The 23,257-nt window shown below is 49.3% G+C and overlaps 3 protein-coding genes across 7 annotated transcripts in view; 1 reads left to right on the top strand and 2 right to left on the bottom strand.

Moving 5' to 3' along the window:
* Nucleotides 1–522: 522 nt before the first annotated feature.
* On the bottom strand, nt 523–9,149 carry HECTD3 (HECT domain E3 ubiquitin protein ligase 3). 3 transcript variants are annotated; one of them, XM_060625241.2, is made up of 21 exons: nt 8,713–9,149; nt 8,371–8,531; nt 8,029–8,121; nt 7,814–7,949; nt 7,422–7,537; nt 7,222–7,335; nt 6,992–7,074; nt 6,389–6,554; nt 6,081–6,162; nt 5,223–5,405; nt 5,019–5,071; nt 4,791–4,855; nt 4,532–4,635; nt 4,152–4,271; nt 3,947–4,036; nt 2,762–2,968; nt 2,349–2,478; nt 2,188–2,262; nt 1,983–2,064; nt 1,770–1,841; nt 523–890 (listed from the first exon to the last, which is right to left on the bottom strand). In XM_060625241.2, the coding sequence occupies exons 1-21, from the start codon at nt 9,079–9,081 to the stop codon at nt 752–754; spliced, it is 2,640 nt and encodes an 879-aa protein (XP_060481224.1). In that variant the 5' UTR covers nt 9,082–9,149; the 3' UTR covers nt 523–751. The 3 variants fall into 3 exon arrangements, with proteins under 3 accessions (XP_060481224.1, XP_060481225.1, XP_060481226.1); XM_060625242.2 differs by having other exon boundaries at nt 772–1,623; XM_060625243.2 differs by having other exon boundaries at nt 772–1,572.
* Nucleotides 9,150–11,212: 2,063 nt separating this feature from the next.
* Nucleotides 11,213–14,877, top strand: UROD (uroporphyrinogen decarboxylase). Of its 3 annotated transcripts, none has more exons than XM_060624640.3 (10): nt 11,213–11,328; nt 12,246–12,358; nt 12,477–12,556; nt 12,633–12,695; nt 12,901–13,098; nt 13,224–13,385; nt 13,750–13,887; nt 14,050–14,150; nt 14,232–14,298; nt 14,641–14,877. In XM_060624640.3, exons 2-10 carry the CDS (start codon nt 12,331–12,333, stop codon nt 14,800–14,802), a joined length of 999 nt encoding a protein of 332 aa, XP_060480623.1. In that variant the 5' UTR covers nt 11,213–11,328; nt 12,246–12,330; the 3' UTR covers nt 14,803–14,877. The 3 variants fall into 3 exon arrangements, with proteins under 3 accessions (XP_060480623.1, XP_078308114.2, XP_060480622.3); XM_078451988.2 differs by lacking the exon at nt 11,213–11,328 and adding an exon at nt 11,493–11,623 and having other exon boundaries at nt 13,224–13,358; XM_060624639.3 differs by lacking the exon at nt 11,213–11,328 and adding an exon at nt 11,493–11,623.
* A 1,085-nt stretch (nt 14,878–15,962) lies between these two features.
* Nucleotides 15,963–23,257, bottom strand: part of ZSWIM5 (zinc finger SWIM-type containing 5) — a 258,359-nt gene continuing 251,064 nt past the window's right edge. The window contains exons 12-14 of the mRNA XM_078451987.1: nt 20,149–20,312; nt 19,574–19,655; nt 15,963–18,857 (exon numbers count right to left, since the gene is read on the bottom strand). Of these exons, the coding sequence (XP_078308113.1) occupies nt 17,995–18,857; nt 19,574–19,655; nt 20,149–20,312 (1,109 nt within the window). The 3' untranslated portion in view covers nt 15,963–17,994. The remainder of the gene's footprint in view (nt 18,858–19,573; nt 19,656–20,148; nt 20,313–23,257) is intronic.

Here is a 23,257-nt window from a genome sequence, read left to right as displayed (position 1 = left end):
GCAGCATGGAGGAGCATTGGGAGAGTGAATGCCACTTCACTTGAGACCATGCTTGAGGTCAACTCCTTCTGCTGGGGGAGGGGGATGGGTCTATAAGCTCAGGAGATCTCTCACCAGGTACTTGTCCTTAAAGACTGCACCCTAGCTGCGTGGCAATTGGAGGCAGTGTGGTGGGTGAATGAGTAGCTGTGCTGCTGTGTCTTTTGTCAAAAGCTTGACCTGGCTGATCAGCCATCTCAAGGCTTTGTCTTTTACGATGTCAAATTCTTCTGCCTACCTGGTTCCTGAAGGTGGATTCCCATCCTCCATCCCAGAAGATGCCAGGCCAGGCTTTGCACACCACTGCCCCCTCTCCCAGTAGCGTCCTTATTTCCCTGCTTATCTCCAAATTTAATGTTTGTCATTGTGAGACTCACCACTCCTACTTGACACATGATCTCCCTGGCTTCCAGCCAAGAGCCCTGAAGTCCTAGAAGAACCTTCTCTGCCATCCCTCTGGAGCCCAATAAACACATTCTGAAGGAATGAATACATCCATTTATTAAACTTTCCCATGTGTAAGATCTTCTTTGATGGGGTGTCATGGAGGCCCTTAAGGGAGGAGCACTGGGGCATAGACCTGCATAAGGCTTAGGAGCAGGTTTAAAGTCTAAGCTTTAAGTTGGGTGAAAGGGAGCTACTGAAGATTTCAGAGAGGACATAACTGGCTTTAACCTTGCACAATCTTGGAGATGACAGAGCAGATGGGGAATCAGGCTGGAGGCAATGCAGAAGCATTGAATACAGTATGGTGGTGGTGATTTAACGTTGAGAACATGTAGGTTCTGAGCCAAAGAAGGTGATGGCACTCTGTAGTTTGAGACTGGGTTGGAGGGAGGGCAGAGCTCACACTTTGGGTATGGAGGGAGAGGAGGAAAATACAAGTATGTGAGTGAGAAGATGCTTAGCTGCTGCTTCATTCTTGGGGCAGGTGACCAAAGAGGATAGCCATTACTCCAATGCCTTGTTTGGGGAGGAGCCTCCACCACCCTCCAGAGGTTTTAGTTTTGAATCCAGGCTGAAGCCAGAGAAAAACAGCAAAAGGCGGGGGGCGGGGAAGCAAAAAAAAAAAAAAAAAAAAAAGCAACAACAAAAAACTGAAGTAAAGTCCATGGGGTGGGGAGCTAGAAGGCCCCCTTCAAGTAGCTCAGGCCTGGCAGCTTGTGCTGGGCTTGTGGGATTCCCTCTCACTGAGGATGAACAACTCGGGAAGCAACCCCGAGCACGCACAGGGCTTGTGGGTCTGAGGGGCTGGGCCACCAGGGTCAACCCACCACCCCCACTCCAAGCAGACACAGGGGCGTGCTGTCTTTTTCTGAGCATGTCAGCTCAGGTCAGGAGTATGCAGACCCCACTGGTCCAGGGAACATGTCTTCACCCTGGGCGCCGCCTAGTGGGACCTGTGCAGGCAAGGTCCTGCTGGCCCGAGGCTGCCCCCTGGTGCCGCCTCACTCCTCCCAAGGGCTCATGTCAGTGTCAATGGCCACGCAGTTGTACGCCGCATAGCGGAGCTTCTCCTCGCACACCTTGGCACTGAGGGAGACGGAGACTTGGTCAGCACCAGGTGCAGAGGTCCTTCCATCACTACGAGGGTCAGTGCGGTCAGTGCGCGGGGTGATGGGTGATGGGGTTCCAGTTTGTGCACTTCAGTACTGGAAGTCCTCCTCCATCCTAGGATACCACTCCTTCCCCCACTCCCCACTCTCTAGGTTTGAGCCTAAGAAACCCACCTGGCGTAATGTGGTAGGAAGAGGGTGCTTGAACAAGTTGAAGACTCAGGCAGCGCATCTGTAGTTTCGTAGCTGGGAGCGTGGAGGGGCCACAGATTAGAAAGAATTGTAGGGGCACAGGGTAGGGGTCTGACATGTGAGTATGTGTGGGGGGAAGAGGGCAAAGGCCAGCCACAGACCCTTTGGACCCCTATCCCTGCCACCTGCACTCACCCCAGTTTGTCTGGGTAGATATAGATCCGTGCTGGCAGACGGCTGCGGCCAGTGACAAAGCGCAGGAAGCGGCTCCGGTCCTCTGGATGGAGAAGGAAATCAGTACCTGCACTAATGGTGGGGGAGGTTCTACGATTTCTACCCTGTTTCTGTATCCTACAAGTGGAGTCTGAACCCAGGCATCACTCTCCCCTCTTCCACTGACCGTTGGTGAAGTTGTTCAGTGCTTCCCAAAAATATTGCACTCGAGTGTCAGATGGCTCGAAGTCCTCAAACCGGGCTGGGGACAAAGTCAGAATTCATTCTTAGGTCCCAACCTACCTAGTCCTAAGCCTCTATCCCTGTGTTGCCCTGCCCCACACTCACTGAGCTTTCGTAGAGCGTCCACAGTGACCTCTGGGTCCCCGCACACTTTCTTCTCCAATTCCTGCCAGGTCAGCAAGTCCAGCACAGCCTGTGGCACCACCTTTAGCAGTCCTGCCTGCATGGCTGCCACCTGGAGAAGGAGGGAGAGGCCTGGCTAGGGAAGAGGGCACAACTCCCAAATCAGTGTGTGGTGGAGTCACTTGGCATCCACTCATAGAGATAATGGGGGACATGACATGATGTTTGTTTAGCACTAGGGGCCACCTCTGAACCCCACCAACACGCAGGAATGTAGGGCAGAGGAATGGTAGGGGCCAGAGTTCTTGGGATTGGGTACTGGTAGCCTATTAGGCTAGGCTCTGATTATCAGGAGCTGTGCAAAGCTCTCTGTTCTCCTGGCCTCTGGGTGGTACCTGCTCCTTGCTCTCTTCTAGCCGCGTCTTCTGCACCAGTTGGATGAAACGGGAACGGTCTTCATATCCCACTATGATGCCTGCACCCCCGGGGATCAACTCTACTACTTGCTGGTCACTCAGTACAGTGGTGAATGTTAGTTCCTTCCCAAATTTGAACTCAAATGTCTCCTTGTCCATTCCTTCCATCACTTCCAAGAGCTTCACCTGGGGGTTGGAGAGAGGCAAGGAGGTCAGCCTTTCATTGTTGAGACAATGTTGTTTTCTCTCAAGATGCTCACAGGGAAGCAGGAGAGGCAGACAGGCAAGGCAGTCCCATGCAGGTAATGAGGGCAGTGAGGGGGTCAGTACAAGGGCTATGAAAGCATCAAGACAACACTTCTTTGGCTGTCAGGGAAGGTGTCCTGAAGGAAATGGCATCCAAGCTAAAACCTAAATGATGGCTGATTGTTGGCTGGGCCACAGGAAGTCAGGAGAGAGAACATCTTGAAAAAAGGTTGAAAGAGCAAAAGGCCTGTGGAATCTGTTTGGCTAGAGCCTGAATGTGAACTAAGTGGACAGGCATACAGAGGTCATATAATGTTTGTCAGGTTCTGCATTTTACCCTAAGCCCAGAGCAGAGACACTGAAGGGTTTAAACAAGAGGAGGGAAATGAATTACTCTGGCTGCAGGAGATCAGATGGGTAAGAATGGACATAGGAATACCAACTCTGCAGTCACTGATTGTGTCAGAAAGGAAAGTGGCCTGAACGAGGAGGAGAGCGGTGAAATAGAAGAAGTGGACAGATTCCAGAGGGAGATGTAACAGAATGTGGGAGGTGAGGGAAAAGGAGGAATGAAGGCTGACACTGAGGCCCTTGGTATGGGGAAGGGTGGGTAGTGGTGCTGTTCTGAGACAGGGACCCCTAGAAGGCAGTAGACTGGGAGGTGATGAACTCCCAGTGCTGAGCCTGAGGTTCCATCTGGGGCAGATGTCCTGCAGGCAGATGCATATAAGACTCCAAACTTAGGAAAGAGGCTGGAGATGGAGGTAAGATTTTAGGGGTCACCAGAATAAAGAAAGTAGTTGAAGCCATGGGAACAGAAGGAGTACATGTGAGGTTAGAGAAGGTTCAAGACATCCTTTGGGAGCAGCAATCTTCAGGGGCTGCACAGAGTAAACACCAGGTCCAGGCCTTACTTACCAGCACAGAGTCCACAGCTGGGAAGTCCTTGCTCCAACTCACTTCCTCACCAGAGAGCTGCTTCCATACAAAACCAGGCAGAGCCAGGACCTATGGGACAAATAATCACTATGGTATTCTCACATTGGGCTGCCCAGGTTTGGGTGGTTCTTCTTCTTTCCAGGGGCCAGGCTCATCTGATGTGGGTACAGATTAGGCTACTCACCAAGAATTCCTTACCCCGAAGGGCAGCCCCCATCAGCTGTCCAATCCATTCATATTTGGCAAAGTCTCGGCAGGAGGGGTTAGGCACATACATGTCCCGGGCCTCACCAGTGCCATTGCCCTGCCCCCAAGATAGAGCTGTCAGCATGGCATGGAATGGACCCTACTTTGTTGCCCCAGATTCTCCAAAGACTTGCCTGCACACTTTCCACCAGAGGCCCTGAATGATCCCTGACTGTAGAATGGCCCCTCCTTTCCTGTCTGCCCAGAGGCTGCCCCAGGCAACTCGGTCCCTCCTCTGCTCCCTCTCTAGTTCAGCACCTGGGAGGTTTGCAGAGATGAACAGCAGAAACAACTTGAGAAGTAGAGATAGGAGATTACCTGGTTGGCTGTGCGCACAAAGAAGGGCAGAGGCACAGGGGTGTCTGCTGAGCTAGGGCACAACTCTTCTGACATGTCTGCCAGGCTATCTCGGAAACCACCCCCTGAAATGACACAGATGCTCTCCACTGGGGAATTCAAGAGTCCCAGCCCCCATAAAGGGTTAATAAGCAGGTCTTCTATCTTGGTTAGCTCGTGACCCCAGAAGCCTCTACCACTCTGAAGGCTGGACCCTTATTATCCTTTGTCAGGGCCTCACCTTGGTCAATGATGCCTTCTGCAATGAATTTACACTCCCACCACTGGTCATAGCGCATGGGCCACCTGTAAGAAGGAGTGGATGCTGGGCCAGGGCTCAGGATGGTTCACAGGACACCAGCCAGAAGTAGGGGCTACGGAGGGGTAATGGTGAAGGGTTCCAGGAGCAGTGTGCGGGTATATATAGTTTATGTAACTCCAGCACAAATCCCTCAACCTCATGCCATACCTGTAGTCCAAGGGCTTTTCATACTTGTCAGAGGGCTTGAGGCCTTCATAAACCTGGGGGCAGGGGAAAAGGGAGGGAGTTATAGGAAAGTCTGTTTCAAGATCTGGCCCCACTTTAGACCAAAGACCTTACTCAGGTTCCTCTTGGTCCAGCCCCCAGGCCCTTTACTGACCCTCCCTTGGTCCGACCCCAAGTGGTCCAGACCTGGGTGAAGACTGCGTTCTTGCAGGCAGGGTCCCTTAAGGGGCAGGCACGGTGTTCCATGGCAAGGCGCCGGTTGATGTACAGGCGTGGCATGAAGCTGGGCTTGCTGCTTTCTGAGTCACGCAAGCACTGGGCCACTAGCCCTGGCCTTTGGCGTGATAGCAGCAGGAACTGCTTCACTTGCTGGTGAGGAGAGGTGGCCAGAGCAAGACTGGCAGGCAGTCAGTCTCTGTCCAGGACCCGGAACCTTCCTCTATGCCTGGACCCAATTCCATGGTTCTAGTCCATGCCTAGTTCATCCCCCCCACGACCCTCCCCTTCCTTGTTTCCCATCTCTCCCTTAGTCCAGTCACCGGGGTTGGGGGGGGCGAGTGCTTTCTAAAACAAAAAATCAAACTTTGTCATTACCTACTTAAAACCCTTCCAATAGCTTCACTGACCTGGGACATAGTCCTTGCTTCACAGCCTGGCCCATAGTGCCCTCTGCTATCAGGGCCTGCTATTTGCCTCCCCACTCCCAGCCTCATCCCCAGGTCATACTCACATTTACCTGTATACTTCTCTTAAGTTATCTAGCAGCTAACAACTCCCAGTATGCACCTTTCATGCAATCTGCCTTGTGCACACTGTCACTTCTTCACCCCAGCTCTTGTATATTTCATATACTATCTGGGAGAACAGCATGCCTACCACTGAATTTTAACTATCTGTGTCTGGCTTTTTTCCTACATTCCCAGAGCCCAGCAAAGGTCCAGGCCTAGAGTAGGTTTGAAGAACTCTGTGTAAAAGGGTGAATGCTTGCATGAACAGAAAGGAGGAGCCCACTGCTGAGACCAATACTAGGTGGGCCAGGCTCACCTTAATCTCACTGAAGGTGCCAAGCGTGTGATCCCAGGCAGGTACCAGGTGGTGTAGGACACTGTCTAGGATCTTTATGAATCTGGGGTGAGTGGATAAAGATAATGCAACTAAAGAAAGTAGCATGGATTTAAGACCCTCTCACTCCCCAACACATAAAGACAGGAGAAGGCAGGGCCCAGGGGCTGCCCTGACCCTTGAAGTGGAAGAGCTTACAGTACAGGGCCTTGAGAACCTCCTTCATACAGACATGTGAGGTTCAGGATGGGGGGAAAGGACGGGCCGGGCAGGCCCAGGACCACAGCCACCTCTGCAGGAGAACAGCTCTGCGGTATAGTACTTCAGGGTCAGTGCCTTCGAGGCGTGGGTATCGCACCAGACTGGTTGGCTGGAACAGGTCTGCATTTAACCCTAGTTCCCGCTGTCTAGATGACTTGATCTTGATCCCTCGAAGACGCACGTCAATCCCATCATCTGGGGGAAGGAGTCAGAGCAAAGTTACTTAGGGCACTTACTGCCTCTTTGGTTCTCAGAGCTGAGAATGGCTCTTTGATGCTCAGACTTTTGTCACCCGTAGCCCCTAGAAACTTGGGACCTTTGTGAGCCCCTTCTACTCATCTGACTCTGATTATTATATTCTTTGCCGGTTCCTCCATCCATCACTGTAATATTGGGATGCCTGAGGGTCCCAACTCAGTTCCTCTTCCAGATGAGCCCAAAACCTCTATGGCTTTAAGGAAGGCATATACCTGGCGCCTCCCACCTGGCTCAGGCCCAAAGCTTCAAATCCTGGAGTTAGTTTGATAGCCTTCATCCCAACTCCAACCCCATTTCTTCTCTACACTCACTAACAGCTAGCCGCTATCTATACTCTGTCACTCCCTTTCCCTCCTTATAGCCTTAAGCCCCACCTCGGCACTCCACGATGCGGATCTCGATGACTGGGAGATGAACGGTCATGTCCTCCAGGACACAGACATCCCCGATCAGGGTCCTGAGGAGATGGACGTGAGGCACTTTGAATACCCCTTGCCTGTAGGGATTGCTGGGCTCTAACCTAACCTTATGCTTCCAAGTGGGGGCAGGCCCCATTACTACAATCATGCCCCATATCCCCTCCCAGACCAGCTTGCTCACTCACTCATCAATGCTCACGTCACTCAGCTTCTTCAGGTTGTCCCCTTCGCCTCCATAGATCACTACCCGCTTAGGCATAAAGTTGTCATCTGTGGTATCCACTGTGAGCAGCAGCTTCCTAGGTGGTCAGAGTATACACATAGGTCTCTGTATACTTATAAGCACTTGGCCTGCCCACCCTGTCCTACCTCAGAGCCCACTCACTTGACAATGGTGCCCTTTTTCATGGTAAGCCGTACCCAGTGCTGGCACTGGGAACCATCACTCTCCCAGTAGGTGTCTGCGTTACTGTCCGTCAGGCAGGACACATTGAACTCCTCCTGGGGTGGGGCAGAGAGGTGGAGTCAGTGTTTACCCCACTCTCTGCACTGGGAGGTGTGCTTTGGGCCAGGGAGCACAAGAAAAAAAATACATGGAGCTGGTCAAAAGCACAGCTGGTATGTGTGCAAGTGGGGATTCCTACAGGACTTCCAAAATACAGTGCTGGACTAAGTCTGGCCTGTGGGGTTCAGGTTTGGCCCTGGCTTAGAGGTGAGGGTTCTGGATCTAGCAAGATAGGACATCTTGCTTGGGGTGGGAGGAGTCCCAGCACCCACCGTGTAGGAGGAAACGTCTATGCTCTCCACATACTGCTTCACGCTACCCAGGTTCTCATCTTCCTTGCCCAGGTGGTCGTACAAGAAGTGGATCAGGTCTTCGTCACACTCGTAGGTCCACGTCGGGGGCACATAGCTAAGCAACCCCAAGTCCCTAATTAGGTCAGGCCCAGACCTGCAGATCCTTCCTCCCTATCCCACCCCAGCGCACTCACAGTAGCCTTTGTACAGCTTCCGTGTATGCCTCGGCTGGCTGGGGCCTTGATCCAAGGCGATGAGAGTATGTCAGGTCCACTACTTGTTCCCATCTGTGGACACAGAGTAGGGGGTGGGATGGGGAGACATCACTGGGCAGAATGACACCCCCAGTGGGCTTTCTCCAGAGCTCAATCTCCACCAATTTAGGCCTCCAGAAGCTTCACCCCAGCTCCATTCAGGTGCCGCCCCTTCCTGCTCTTAACCCCGCCTTCAGTCCACATCCCACCTCCCTCGCTGTGCCACACTTCCTTCCCGGCCTAGGTATCAGGCATCAAGCTCCGCCCTTTCAAGTGCAGCACCTGAGCACAGGTCGGTAGTCCACGCCAAAGAGCTGCTGCTGCCGCTGAAGATGGTCAGGTGTGTCGATGGGTACGAGGCGGGCCCCGCCCTCCGCCGGTCGGCACACCAGCAGCCAGCCTTCGTTCAGTCCGCAGTCGCCCAGGTGTTCTGCCAGCTGCTCCTGCCAAGAAGCGCAAGATGGGAACAGCCGTCAGGGAACTGCCCAGCGGCCCGCCCTGCCCAGCCCAAGGCAAAGAACACGGAACGCAATGCCAGCTCAATGTGGGGGTGGGGAGGAGAACAGCCTGGAGCTTCCCTGGCCCCGGGGTCTTTTGCGGAGCCCAGGGCAGGCCTGGGAGTACCTTGGTCAGCTTCACCCAGAGCCCGTGGCCGTTGCACAGCTCCTCTCCGGTAGTACGCACGCAGGCGCCGCGCCGGAGCTCAATGCTGTCGCGGGCAGCGCGGAGGGGCCCGGAGCCGGTACCAGGGGCGGGGCCCGCGGCTCCCACGCGCAGCCCCAGGCCCTCCGCCTCCCACACCGGTAGCAACACGCGCGAGGGTCCCGCCGGGTCCTTGTAAAGCTTGTAGAGCACCTCGCGCGGAACGAAGGCCAACGCCTTTGGTAGCGGCCGTCCGGCGCGGAGGCTCTGCGCTGCCTCCGCCAGGAAGCGCACGCGGCCCAGCAGCTGCCGAGGGGACTCTAGAGCCGCGCCCGGGCCTGGGCCCGCCATGGCGAAACAGCAAAAAGAAACGCCAGGGGCGGTTGAGCTGCTGAAGCCGCCGCCACGAAGGCTTATCAAGCTTCTCACCACGCTCTGCCCCGCCTTCGGCCAGCCCTTGCCGTAAATTCTGGACTAAGGGCATCCCTCGCGCCCGCCGTATTATCCTATGTACCCGGATACTTAATCTTTTTGCAAACCAACGTGCCTCCCACTCAGCCAACCAGACCCAAGTTCAGTAGTCTCCAACCTGATCAGTCTCCCCTTTTTCATCCTTATTGCTGCTACCATTTTATACCCTCATTGAACCACAATCATATCTAGCCTGAATCATTGTAACAGCCATTTTTCTCGTTCTCTGGCCTCCTGTTTTTGCCTTCCCACACCCAATGAGTCATACTAAAACCAGAAGAATCTTTAAAAATCTTCTAGATATCTTCTCAGGCTCCCCATCCTAGGGGCAGTGTTACTAAAACGTTTGGGAGAATAGTCCCCTGCTCGACTCTACCAGTGACACGAGTCTTGAGTTGTTCAGGCTTGCTCCTGGTAGTTATTCCTAATCCTAGGACACACAGTTTCTCCCAGTAATCCTGAACCAGAAGAGAAGAAAGGTGCAAGGTGGGAAAGGGACTCCAAGGTGGTTAGATAGGATAGAGGCAAAAAAAAAAAAAAAAAAAAAGAAAAGAAAGAAAGAAAAAGAAAGATGGACAGGTGTTGAAGTACAACCATGGAGGAAAAGGAAACTTTGTCTTGTGCCCTCCCCTGCAACCAGTTTTACTGAGATATAATTCATACTCCATATAATTTACCCATCTAAAGTGTACAATTCAATGGTTTTTGATATATTAATTTTTAAAATTGTGGTAAGTAACAAAATTTTCCATTTTAACCATTTTAAGAGTACCATTATCTATTTTCAAAACTTTTTCATCACTCTAAATAGAAACTCTTTCTCTTTAAGCAATAACTCCTCATGGACTCCTCTTCCCAGCCCCTGGTAAATTCTAATCTACTTTCTGCCTCTATGAATTAACCTATCCTAGATATTCTATAGGTGGAACCATACAATATTTGTCCCTTTATATCTGTCTTATTTCACTTAGCATAATATTACAATAATATTGTAGCATGTATCAAAACTTAATGTATTTTTGTGGGCTGAATAATATTCCATTATACATATGTGTGTGTGTGTATATATATAGTATATGCGTATATATACACATACATATACACACTACATGTAGCTTATCTATTTATCTGTTCATGGACACTTGGATGGAAGCTTTGTTTTAATATAATTTTCAAATAACCAAAGTTATCAAAAAAGAAATAATAAATGACATCATGTAATTTGGTCAGGTTTCCTTTTTTTTTTCCTCCTTAGGAAGTTGGGAATGTAGTGCCCCACTTCCCTTCTCTCCAAGCTATTTGTATGCTACCACACTACTACAGAATAAAGTGAACAAGAAAATCTCACAAGGGCGCCTGCATGATCTGGACTCTGAAGACATCTCCAGCCTCTTTAATTTCACCAGATTAATCTTCTGGTTCCCATAATAGGTATTTGTTCTTTTGCGTCTTCTTTTTTTTCTTTTTTTCTTTTTTTAAACGTTTATTTTTGAGAGAGAGAGAGAGAGACAGAGACAGAGCACAAGCCAGGGAGGGGTAGGAGAGAGGGGGAAACACAGAACCCCAAGCAGCCTCCAGGCTCTGAGCTGCCAGCACAGAGCCCGAGGTGGGGCTTGAACTCGTGAACCATGAGATCATGACCTGAGCTGAAGTCGGACACCTAACCGACTGAGCCATCCGGGCACCCCTTTTGCGCCTTCTTTTTGCACATGCTGTTCCTTCTGCCTGGAATACCCCCACTGCTTTCCCCAGCTAAGCGAGGAGCTTTTGCTGGCTGCTTCTAGCTTTTTCCTCATAAAACATTTACTATTATGCTTGCCAATTCTGTTTCCCCACCAGTCTGTAGCTTCCTAAAGGAAGGGGCTGTCTTGGTCACCACTGTAACCTCCGCATCTATTATACAGCCCGCCTCTTAGTAGGTTATATAAATTTTTAATGATTTCATTTCCCCGGATGGCTTGGTTCTGTAACCGACGGTGTGCCTAGTCATTACGCATAAGATTGTTAGAATCATTGAGCGTGGGAGTAAAAGTGAATCTTGGGCTGAACCTTCGGGATTACCAGGGCATCCTGGTAACGCCTCCTCACCATCTCCTCATCAGAGGAGAGGAAACTGCTGATGCCATGGTAAGGTGTAGTTGTAGCGAGGTTCTTGGGGGTGGGGTGGACGTGGGGCGGCGTTTGTTGCTGCGTCGCTACAGCGGACTTTACGGTGACGGAGGTAGGGTGGTCCTACAGGCAGCAGCCGGGACAGCCCGGGAGCTGTTGCTGGAGTCTGATCATGTGACTTTCATCATGGCTACGGCCCTGGTTCATTCCAGGAAGGGGTGGAGCCTGATCTCAGAGCAGGTTCCAGTTCAGTTTAAAGTGCGGACTGTGCTTGCAGTCGCTGACAGCTTATCATGGAGGCTAACGGGTTGGGGTGAGTTTCCTGCACCACGAGGTGTGGCCAGTGTGGCTTCTGACCTGAGTCTTCCAACTCAGAAATCTGCCGCTATACCCCTCTTCCTCCGCCCTGGAGAGCTCCCAAACCGAACTCCAGTCGCTGGAATCCCGAATCCTCCACCCATGGATTCCCGAGACTTTCATTTAGGGGATGTCCCCAGGACTTTCTAATCCTCAATTAAGATCCGTATTTCGGCACCGTCTACTCTGTTTTCTCCTTGACTGTCCCTCAGCCTGGGGGGGCTGCTCCGGAACCAGCCCATAGGTACCCCAGTTCCTGAGATTTTTCTGGTCCAGAGACCCTAATCAATCCTTACTGGGCTTTCCTTCCCCCTCTCCCCAGTCTTTCTAGTGGCTTTGGCTTTGAGCTGGGGCAAGTTGGGACTGTGTAAAATAGAGGCCCCAGCGCGGGCCCTTCTAGTCTTGTGCGCCATCTGATAGGCAAAGAAGAGGCGGAATGGGTGGGGAGCCACAGCTTAGGAACTGGCCTGGAGAAGGCAGATAGTGGTGTTGGAATGAATTCGCCTTAAGAACCCAGGCCTTTCCCAACCTCCAATCTAGTTTACTGACACCTACCCCCACCCCCTCCTGATCTCCAGATCCCAGGGTTTTCCAGAGCTGAAGAATGACACGTTCCTGCGAGCGGCATGGGGAGAAGACACAGATTACACTCCCGTTTGGTGCATGCGGCAGGCAGGCCGCTACTTACCAGGTCAGGGTCAGAGCCTGGGAGTCTAGGTGAAACTCTGGAGGGTGAAGTTTTTTGAGGGGCAGGGGAGGGGTTCAGAGGTTCCTCAAGGTCGAGCCCTGCTTCCCTCTTCTGTTTGCAGAGTTTAGGGAAACTAGGGCTGCCCAGGACTTTTTCAGCACCTGTCGCTCCCCAGAGGCCTGCTGTGAATTGACTTTGCAGGTGAGACCTCCACAAAAAAGGGAGGAATTTATGCCCTCCGCTTGCCTCCTAGTAACCTGTCGTCTATTTCCTACAGCCACTGCGTCGCTTCCCTTTGGATGCTGCCATCATCTTCTCTGACATCCTTGTTGTACCCCAGGTACCTGCTCAAACCTGATGAGTAAGAAAGGGTAAAGATAGGCAAGGCTCAAGATAAGCACTTATCTTCACCTAATGGAAAAACTTGGGCCGAAAGAGATGGAGTGTGGCTGAGTTTCATTCTCCTTTTCCTCCTTGGCATGGGCTAAACAGCCTTTCCTTCTAGAGTTACAGGTTGGGAATCCAGATATTTTCTCCCCCTCCAGGCACTGGGCATGGAGGTGACTATGGTGCCTGGCAAAGGGCCTAGCTTCCCAGAGCCATTAAGAGAAGAGCGGGACTTAGAACGCCTCAGGGATCCAGCAACAGTGGCCTCTGAGCTGGGCTATGTGTTCCAGGCCATCACCCTCACTCGACAACGGCTAGCTGGGCGTGTGCCGCTGATTGGCTTTGCTGGTGCCCCGGTAATGTGGAACATGGCAGGGACTTGGGCATGGGAAAATCACTCTGGAGGGTCTAGTGTACACAAGGGAAGGAAGTATCAGTCTGGCTTTTACACCTGTGACATTCTCTTTGTATCCTTTTGCAGTGGACTTTGATGACATACATGGTTGAGGGTGGCAGCTCAAGCACCATGGCTCAGGCCAAGCGCTGGCTTTATCAGAGACCACAGGCTAGTCACCAGTTGCTTCGCATCCTCACTGATGCTCTGGTCCCATATCTGGTAGGACAAGTGGCTGCTGGTGCCCAGGTGGGTCCTGAGGGAGAGAAATAGGCTGGGGTCTAGAAGGAAAAGAAGCAGCAGAGTTTCCTACATCTGAGAGGATAAGTGTCTTAATGCCAGGCATGAAAGAAGCTTGGCCTGCAGTGATTTGGCTGGCGCAGCTAAGCCCACCTTGACGTTGATATTGGCAATGCTGTATGTGTTAAAAAACCAAAGTTAGCACTGGGATCTAAAGAAGGCAAAACTTTTTGAATGGAACTGGGTTTATAGGCTTAAGCAGTATGAGAGTCTGAAGTCACTAGGGAAAAATTGAGATACTTTCTGTGTGTGAGGCCTGAGATTCTTCCTCTTTGTGTGTTATATATTTCTCTTTACTACCTCCCAACTGTAGGCATTGCAGCTCTTTGAGTCCCATGCAGGGCATCTTGGCCCACAACTCTTCAATAAATTTGCACTGCCCTATATCCGTGATGTGGCTAAGCGTGTGAAGGCCAGGCTGCAGGAGTCAGGCCTGGCACCAGTGCCCATGGTAAGGATGGGGAAAGAGTAAGTGAAGGTGGGCCCGTGGAACTTTCAGGGTATTTCCTGCATGGACTGAAGTGACCACTAGAGGGCAGCAGAGGTGCAGCCAAGATAGGTTAGTGGGCATAGCAAGGTCCTTTTGTAGCCTCAGAGGTCTGCCCTTTTCCAGATCATCTTTGCTAAAGATGGACATTTTGCCCTGGAAGAGCTGGCCCAAGCTGGCTACGAGGTGGTTGGGCTTGACTGGACAGTGGCCCCAGAGAAAGCCCGGTGAGTGATGGTGGGTGAGGTGGAGAGGGTGCAGCTGCCATGTGTGCAATCACCAGAACGTGGCACTGACTCTGCTTTCAGGGAACGTGTGGGGAAGACGGTGACCTTGCAGGGCAACCTGGACCCCTGTGCCCTGTATGCATCTGAGGTATCAATCTGAGTTCCTGTGTATGTCTGTGAGTTTGTGTACTCCCATGGTTGTGGATATGGTTGTGTGTATTACTGTGTGTTTGTGTCTTTATTATATGTTTGTCCCTCTAAGTGAGCTCTAGTAAAGCAGGATTTTTTTTTTTTTTTTTTTTTTATAATTGTTCATTTGTGTTGTCTTAGGGCCTGGCCCATATTAAGCATCCAGTAAACTTTTTTGAGTGAATGATTGAATGAATAACACTTAGTAGAAGCATGTCTACATGTGTATGTGTCACTATTATGTATAGTGAGTGTAGGGTTTGCTGGCCCCCCTGTAGCCAGTGCCCTGTTGGTCCCCCAGGAGGAGATTGGACGGCTGGTGCAGCAGATGCTGAATGACTTCGGGCCACAGCGCTACATTGCCAACCTGGGCCATGGACTTTACCCTGACATGGACCCAGAACATGTGGGGGCCTTTGTGGATGCCGTGCACAGATACTCACGTCTGCTTCGACAGAACTGAGCATACATGTTTTCCCTCAACTGCCACTAACAAAGATGATTGATTGTTTCCAGGAGAATAAAAGTTCAGAGTTGGGAGTCTAGCGTATACTTTCATTTGTGAAAGATCTTTGCCCATATCCTCAGTTCCTTCTTAGCCTCTGCTCCTTCCTGGATGCCCCTTTCTGCATCCTCTCCACAAGTCATAGGAGCTTAGATGTCAGTGAATATGTACTGTAGGACTTAATGTCAGCGCTCTCACCACCATCATGCTCTCAGCTCTCCAAGCATGAAAGCTAAACGGGGTTGGGTAAAGCTTCCTGGCAGCTGAAGCTGTGACATTTGCAGAGAAATGGGGTCCCACAGCATACACGGCCAGATTTATAGGGATTTGTGTCTGAAAGGGAGGGGAGTGTATATCAGAGAGGAGCATAAAATTGGCTAGAATATTTCAGAGAGGCCTGTTGAGGAAGATGGAATTTAGGTAAGCAGGGAGAAACTGAGAGGCCTTCAGCTTTGACACCAAAATATGGGCGAGGACATAAAGACTCAAAACTAGGATGCTTAGGATTAAAGATTTAGACTTGCATCTTTAAGGTGAGAAGGTCTCTGAAGCCAAAAGGCCCTATGGTGCTCAGGGTTGCTCTGCATTCTTTTCTGAGCATACAATCTAATTTTCTCAGGACCTTGGTGTTTCTTTTTTTTTTTTTTTTTTTTTTAACGTTTATTTATTTTTGAGACAGAGACAGAGCATGAACGGGGGAGGGTCAGAGAGAAAGGGAGACACAGAATCTGAAACAGGCTCCAGGCTCTGAGCAGTCAGCACAGAGCCCGACGCGGGGCTCGAACTCATGGACACGAGATCGTGACCTGAGCGGAAGTCGGACGCTTAACCGACTGAGCCACCCAGGTGCCCCAGGACCTTGGTGTTTCTACCCATCATGGTGGTACCTACCTCATGGGACAAGGTCTGAGGTACCTGTGGACACTGGAGAGGGGTGTGGTATGGCAGGAAACTCTTCATTTGTCATTCTCCCTCACCTTAAACTACTAGGAACCCACTGCACTATCAGCCCAACCACTATCAGCCCAACCAATTCCTTGTCCCAGCCTGGGGCAATGCAGAAGAGAGAAAAGGGCCCATTTATTGAGAGAACACAATTTATGATTTTAGAAAAATGATATTTTCTGTGATCCATGATTTATTCATAGAAAAGCACTGTGAGTTCACACACTTGCTAAAAAAATGGCAATCGTGATACGTGATACAGAAATGGGAGTGTCTTCTTTTTTGAAACCAACCTATTGGGGCTGAGAGGTTGTAGGGGCCCATGGCTGGACAGTAAGACTTAAGTAGCCACAAACAGTGAAAACAACTTACTGGTTAGTGTGGAGAAAAAAGAGACACAGTTTGTCAAAGAAGAACATAAAGCAGACAGGTCCTTAGTTCACATTCTACCTATACCACCCCTTTCCTATCATCCCCCCACCCCCTACTCGGGAACTAAAACGTGAAACAGTAAACACCAAGACACTGGCATCCAAATGACTCTTCTGAAAGCCCTTGCTACCTCCTATAACAATTCCAGGCTGAGCACAGGGGTCAGGAAGGTAGTAGGAACATGGTACACTGTGGACGTCAGCTAGGGCTAAGACAGGCATTGCCCACTAGGGGTAGAAACTACTCAGAAAGGGAAAGGCCAAATGCATTCCAGCCCCAGCCTCCAAAACAGTGACCAATGGGCAGGCAGAGGAAGCTTGAGGTAGAAAGGCAAGGGAAGAAAGCAAGTATAGGGCAAGAAGAGAACTGGAGCTAAAGGAGCCCCTCTTGGGGTAGAAGGAGACTAGTGCTTAGAAGCTTGTTTGGTGAGAGAATGGTGAGTAAGGGAGGCAAAGAGATGGGGAACGTGTTTAGCTGGTGGGAGAGGTGACGAGGAATGGGGAAGAGAGATCTGGCAAAAAGAAAAGGAACACATTCATGCAGATCCTCCAACAAATTCACAGACATACTTGCATGTCAAAATACACACAGGTACACGTATAAAGACACACCAATGGAGAGCAAGCATACAAACATGTTTTTACACATGCATCTGTGTATGCACCCCCCACTAAACGTGCACTGACAAACATGAACACACAGGTATGTATTCTTACATGTTGACAAATGTGTATACCCTCACACAGAAACCTACAGTCCAGCACACAGATATGTACTCACATGTACACACACAACTGACATACACATAAATATATATGCACAGACAGGTATGCACAGATCTATCTACGCACACAGATACATGTACTTAGCCATACAGAGACATACACACGCATACATAACTAGAGATAAAACCAGATACTCTCTAACACAAAGATGACCAGAGTAGATAAATATGAGTATGAGCTCAGTGGCCTCCCAGACCTTCACTTTCCCCTTGAACTTGTTTCTCAGGAGCTCAACAGGCTCCTAGAGAACCTGTGTGTAGCAGGAGCAAGAGCTTTGCTGTTCTCATGGCTTCATGAGGCAAGAGTCTAAGTCCAGTCCTGGCCCTGCCCCTCTCCCACCACTGGGCTATAGATGACCCGTGTCTGCAGGCTGGGTTTCTGCATAGACTGGACCTGGGATTTATTATAACTGGCCGTTGTTCTCCCTGCCACCCCTACTCTTCCTCTGCAAACAGTATATACTCTGCAAGGGAAACCTGAGAAATGGTTGTGAGTCTCCTCAGAAAACAAGCCTATCTTCCCACCCACAGCTACTTCAAGTACCCATCAAATTAGAACCAGAATTATAAATAGTTACAACTTTACAATGTAATTGGCAACACATATACTATAGTATTTACAGTACCATAAATGCTTCTGTTTCTCTGGTTAAGCAATCCCTGAGACGGAACAGTGTTCTGTGTTTGCCAAGGGAGAGTGGGCCAATGCCCAGGACACGCAGGATATAGGGGCGTGAGGTGGCATGTTGTGGGGTTTCTGATTGATCTGCAGGGCCCAGTTCCTTCAGGAACAGTGGGCTGTAGTGAGAACCTTGCCAAGGAAGGCATATTGGCTAGAGTTGGACTTTCCCATGCTTAGCCCTGTGGTCCTTTGGCTTCAGCCACAGGTGCTCAGAGTCCTCTCAGGGTGGACAAATGTTTTGGTGTCCTTGGCCTGACCTGTGGTACTTGGGAGCCCAGGCTGCCCTGGCAGTGAGCTGTCTGCTTTCTCAGCCAAAGCGCTCTCGTACCAGCAGCATCAGCTTCTTCTTGCCTTTGTAGATTTGTTTGAGGTTGTCGATGAATTGGGCAAACTGCAGGTGGCCATCCTGGGGCAGCAGGAAGGTCTCCCGAGCTTTGCTCAGAAACTCAATGAACTCTCCGTAGTGGCGAGGGCTGATGTGTGTCAGGCGTGAGTGTGTAGTGTTGATATAGGCATTGATGGTGGCGTCCAGCAGCTGGCGGAGTGGAGCTTTGTCAGTGGACATGAGCTTTCCAGAGCTGCGGCGGCCTGGGATACCAGCCAGGCCAGGTGCAGTCACTGTGCAACGCCGCAAGATGTCTGAAAGCACTGTGGCACAGTGCACACTCTTCACCACAAGGGGAATGAGGGCTGCCAGCTCATTCTTGCCCAGAGAGTGGCTGAGGGCACACGCCCAGAGCACATCATTGATGGCCGGATGGGTATCCTGGTTGTAGGCCAGGTTGAGATGGCTCATGGCCAGAGAGGCCAATTTGAAGGCACGTAGCGGGTAGCCACGGAGCTCCATGTAGCGGGCAATGGTGAATAGTTGTGAATGCGTCATGCCACCAGTGGCAGCATCAATGGCGATCTGGTAGGCTGCCTCAAAGGCGATGTGGTCTTTCTCACAGAGTGTAAGGGCTGACAGGGCACAGCTCTGTGGATCCTTCATGGCACACTGTAGAGCCAGCGTGCGAGCACAGCTAGCTAGCTCCTCCCGCTGTGGATAGTCAAGACTGAGGCGCAGGATAGTGGTGTGGGATACAGCTGTGGCAGCCACAATGCTAGTAGCCTCAGTGGGAGTGAAGAGTGTGTACCAGCTCTGCAAAATGCTCACCAAGGCCCGCACACCTGTCAGGGAGAGCCTGAGCTCAGCCGTGGCCATCCGGGTCTCCATCCAGGTCTGCCCAGATTACCATCTGGGGTCAGAACTTGGCCTGCAGAGATGAGTTCTCCCTTTTCCTCAGTAGCCTTGAGATGATCTGAGGCAAACTAGGGAGCATCCCAGATGGCCAGACCCTGTTTGGGGTCTCTTCCCATCCCTTCCTTCCCCAAGTCAGAGGGTTGAAGATTTCTGCAGGTGCTCTTAGTGCCTCACAAGGATGGAACAACAGAGCCTGTAGTCTACCTGCCCCAATGCAGGGGTTGCAGATCTGCCTGGGGGCTCTGGCTGCAGAGGGGCCTCTCAGGGTATAGTCTTATGCTGGGACATTGGGCTCTAAATGGGGGCCTGAGCCTCCAAGTTGCCTGAGGTTTTTCAGAGGCATAGACAGGGACTGGGACCAAACCACTGGGCCAACTACCGCCCAAGGGTGCACTTACATACTGGTGGCTGAAAATTCAATCTCTCATACATGTCTCTGATCAGAGGGTCAAAGTGCTGCTGACATCAGGGTATGTCTAAGCAGTGAGGGCAGAGCTTGGGCTAGCTAAACAAAGGCCATCTTTCCTACCACCAGTCCCATCAGTAATAGGAATATGAGAGCTCTAAGTATTTGCTGTCTTGTCCCAAGAGTAGGGCCTAGGAGCTCCTGTCCCCTGGGGGTAGAGGGAGGTGGGAGACTCACCCACTTCTGTAGCACATGTTACCAACCACCGCACCATCTCCCGGCGCCTCCAGTTAAGAGTTGATAAGGTCATCCTCATCACCTGGGCAAAAAAGAGGCATTTCCAGTGGGCTAAGCTTAACTGTTAGGCCCTCTACATCCCCACATCCCCTTGCCATTCATTTATGCAACAAGTATTTATTAGTGCTTTAAGCAGCCATCTCTCTCCTAATAAGTAGACAGGTTTAATTTCTGCCCCACCCCTCCCACCAATCAGATAGAAGTCTTCTCTGATGACCTATAACAAATAAAGTCCTTATTATCACACCTTGCTTGATTTGACTTGGAGGGATAAGGAGGGGGTGGGGAGAAGATGGGGACCCTATGGAGCCTAAAGCTACATTTCTTCTGGCCTCAACTTCAAAATGGAGCCCAATTTAGAGAGTCTTCACCTAGAGGTCTAGCCTAAAAGTTGTGCTCTGGGGACACAGAAAGAACCAGACTTGGCCCATGCCCAGTGCCTCTGGGATCTTATCTTTACCATTTATCACAAGGCCAGAAGCCTAAAGTGAGGATGACCCACTCCTCCTCCATACCTGTAACCCCAGCTCCAGAGCCACGTTGAGCAGGGTGCTGTCAGTACTACTGTCTGTGGGAGTAGCAATCTTGAATGCATCTTGGGCCAGTTTGAAGATGAGGGAGGAAGAATGGATGTGCTTCTGTATTGCTTCCAGAATTGTCCGGAGCCTCAGAGTGTCCCCTATAGGTGCCGAGAGATGGGACAGTGACAGGTCTTCTTTAAAGTCTCCCTGAGTCTACTGATCACATAGGTACTGGCTGAATTGGCTACTATCAATTCACTGAATGCTTCTGAATACTACCGTCTCTTTTGGGTAGACATGCTGTGTCTCCACTAAACCCACTGGAGACTGCTTCCTTCACCAGGCCCCTGCATGAATTCACTTCTCTCTACCTTTTCATCTGCCTCTATCCCTCACCTTTTCCCCTCAGTCTCCTTAGGTCCCAGAAATAATTTTTACGAACACCTGACTTTTGAGAGCTGCTTATATAGGAGATAGGAAGCCGCATTATTGTCAGAAAAGTATGCTAGTTCCATTGTTTGCTTCCCACTGCAGCTCCCTGGAGCAAAAAGGAGCCGGGCCACCACTTCTTATTCAGCAGGCAAGGATTCTATACAAAGTACTAGTGCAGAGACCTAAGAAATATACCACAGGAAGGGCATGTATACCATATGAAGTGAAAGTCACTGAATGAAGGTAGTATAGTATATGAAAGATCGGTGTATCTTATGAAGGAGTAAAATGTGAAGTAAAGATAGAACAAAAAGTAGGTCTTATGTCTGACAAAGAGGTGTAGTGGTAAGAGCATATAGGCTTTGGAATGAAATACATTGGGAATTGAACCTAGTTCAGCCACTTACTAGCTCAGTTTCTTTATCCATAAAACAGAAATAATAACCTTTAGGGTTGTTGTGAGAATTATAAGCAACCTGCATATAGTTAATATTCTATGATCCTACTTTTGTAAAAAAAAAAAAAGTAGTAGTAGTAGTAGTGTATGTGTGTGCATATATATGATTAGAAAATCTCCAGGAATATTTATACCAATGTCTTAGTAGTAGTTATCTTTCGATGTCAGAATTATGGGAGAGAGTACTTTTTTTCCTTCTGTCATCTTTAAAAGCGATTTTTAAAATTAATAGACTTCATGTTTAGGCAGTTTTAGGTTTGCAGAAAATTGAGCAGATAGTACAGTAAAGTACACTTCTTACATACTCCTATCCCCATTTCCCATTTCCCCTATTATTAATGTCTTACATTAGTGTGGTACATTTGATGAACCTACATTGACATATTGTTATCATTTGAAGACCATGGTTTATATTAGGCTTCACTGAGATATACAGTTCTCTGGGTTTTAACAAAGGCATGGTATCATGGGCCCATCATTACTGTACAGAATAGATTCATTGCTCTAAAAATCTCCTGTGCTCTACCTTTTCATCCCTCTCCTCATTCCCCCTAAGGATACTGATCTTTTTTTTTTAATTGTCTCTATAATTTAACTTTTTTCACAATGTCATATACTTGGAACCACAGTATGTAACCTTTGAGACTGGGTTCCACCAACCAACACACACTTAAGCTTCCTCCATTTCTTTTTGTGTCTTGATAGCTAACTTCTTTTTATTGGTAAATAATATTGCATTGTATGAGATGTAGGTTTATCCATTCACCTTTTGAAGGACATTTTGGTTGCTTCTAGTTTCTGGCAATTACAAATATAGCTGCTATAAACATTTGTATGCAAGTTTTTATGTGGACAGAAGTTTCCAATTCATTTGGTAAAATACCTAGGAGCATGATTGCTGGATCAGATGGCAAGACTATGTTTAGCTTTGTAAAAAACTGTCAAACTGTCTTCCACAGTGGCTGCACCTTTTGCATTCCCACAAGCAATGAGAGTTCCTGTTGCTCCACATCCTTACTAGTATTTGGTATTGTCAATGTTTTGGATTTTATCCATTCTAATAGGTATGCAGTGGTATCTACTTTTTGTTTTAATTTTCATTTTCCCAATGACATGTGATACTGAGCATCTTTGCATATGCTTGTCATCTCTGTATCTTCTTTCATGAGGCACCTGTTCAGGTCTTTTGCCCTTTTTTTTTTTTAAAAAAAAAGTGTTTTTAATGTTTATTTTTGAGAGACAGAGAGACAGAGGACAAGCTGGGGAAGGACAGAGAGAGATGTAGACACAGAATCTGGAGTAGGCTTTAGGTTCCAAGCTGTCAGCACAGAGCCTGAGGCGGGGCTCCAACTCATGAGCCATGAGATCATGACCTGAGCTGAAGTTGGACACTTAACCAGCTGAGCCCCAGTCTTTTGCCCATTTTTAAATTCAGTTGTTTGTCTTCTTATTATTGAGTTTTAAGAGTTATGTATTTGGAATACGAGTTCTTTTTTTTTTTTTTATGTTTATTTTGAGAAAGAAAGAGAGTTAGCAAGTGTGTGGAAGCTGGGGAGAGGCAAGAGAAAGGGAGAGAGATTCCCAAGCAGGCTCCATGTTCAGTGCTCAGCTCTCCACAGGGCTTGACCTCACGACCATGAGATCATCTTCTGAGCCTAAATCAAGAGTCGGACACTCAACCGACTGAGCCACTCAGGTGCCCCTGGGATACAAGTTCTTTATCGGATAAATGTTTTACAAATATTGTCTCCCAGTCTGTGACTTGTCTTTTCAGTTTCTTAACAGTGTTATTCACTCAGAAGTTCTTCCTTTTTTTTTTTTATTAAAAATCTTTAATGGTTATTTTTGAGACACACACACACACACACACACACACACACACAGTGAGCGAGGGAAGGCCAGAGAGACAGGGAGACACAGAATCCGAAGCAGGCTCCAAGCTCTGAGCTGTCAGCCCTGAGCCGGACGTGGGGCTTGAACTCACAAACTGTGAAATCATAATCTCAGCCAAAGTCACATGCTTAACCGACTGTCCTACAAGTTCTTCCTTTTAATGAAGTCCTACTTTTCAATTTTTTCTCTCATGCATTATATTTTTGGTATTGTATCTAAAAAGTCATTGCTAAACCCAAGGTCTCTAGATTTTCTATGTTATCCTAGGTTTATAGTTTTATGTATTACCTTTATGCCTTTGATCTATTTTAATTTTTATGA

The sequence above is a fragment of the Panthera onca genome, chromosome C1, assembly GCF_046562875.1.
Source record: "Panthera onca isolate mPanOnc1 chromosome C1, mPanOnc1 haplotype 2, whole genome shotgun sequence".
NCBI lineage: Eukaryota > Metazoa > Chordata > Mammalia > Carnivora > Felidae > Panthera > Panthera onca.
This window is presented reverse-complemented; position numbering and strand designations above follow the sequence as displayed.

Excerpts from the sequence above, each read along its gene's own strand:
- UROD (XM_060624639.3), top strand. The coding sequence starts at position 11,604 with ATGGAGGCTAACGGGTTGGG. Across the intron at positions 14,151-14,231 it reads GTGGCCCCAGAGAAAGCCCG|GGAACGTGTGGGGAAGACGG; the intron begins GTGAGTGATGGT and ends CTCTGCTTTCAG. Across the intron at positions 14,299-14,640 it reads GTGCCCTGTATGCATCTGAG|GAGGAGATTGGACGGCTGGT; the intron begins GTATCAATCTGA and ends TTGGTCCCCCAG.
- HECTD3 (XM_060625241.2), bottom strand. The coding sequence starts at position 9,081 with ATGGCGGGCCCAGGCCCGGGCGCGGCTCTAGAGTCCCCTCGGCAGCTG. Across the intron at positions 4,636-4,790 it reads AGAAGGCATCATTGACCAAG|GGGGTGGTTTCCGAGATAGC; the intron begins GTGAGGCCCTGA and ends GTGTCATTTCAG. Across the intron at positions 2,263-2,348 it reads GGACGCTCTACGAAAGCTCA|CCCGGTTTGAGGACTTCGAG; the intron begins GTGAGTGTGGGG and ends CTTTGTCCCCAG.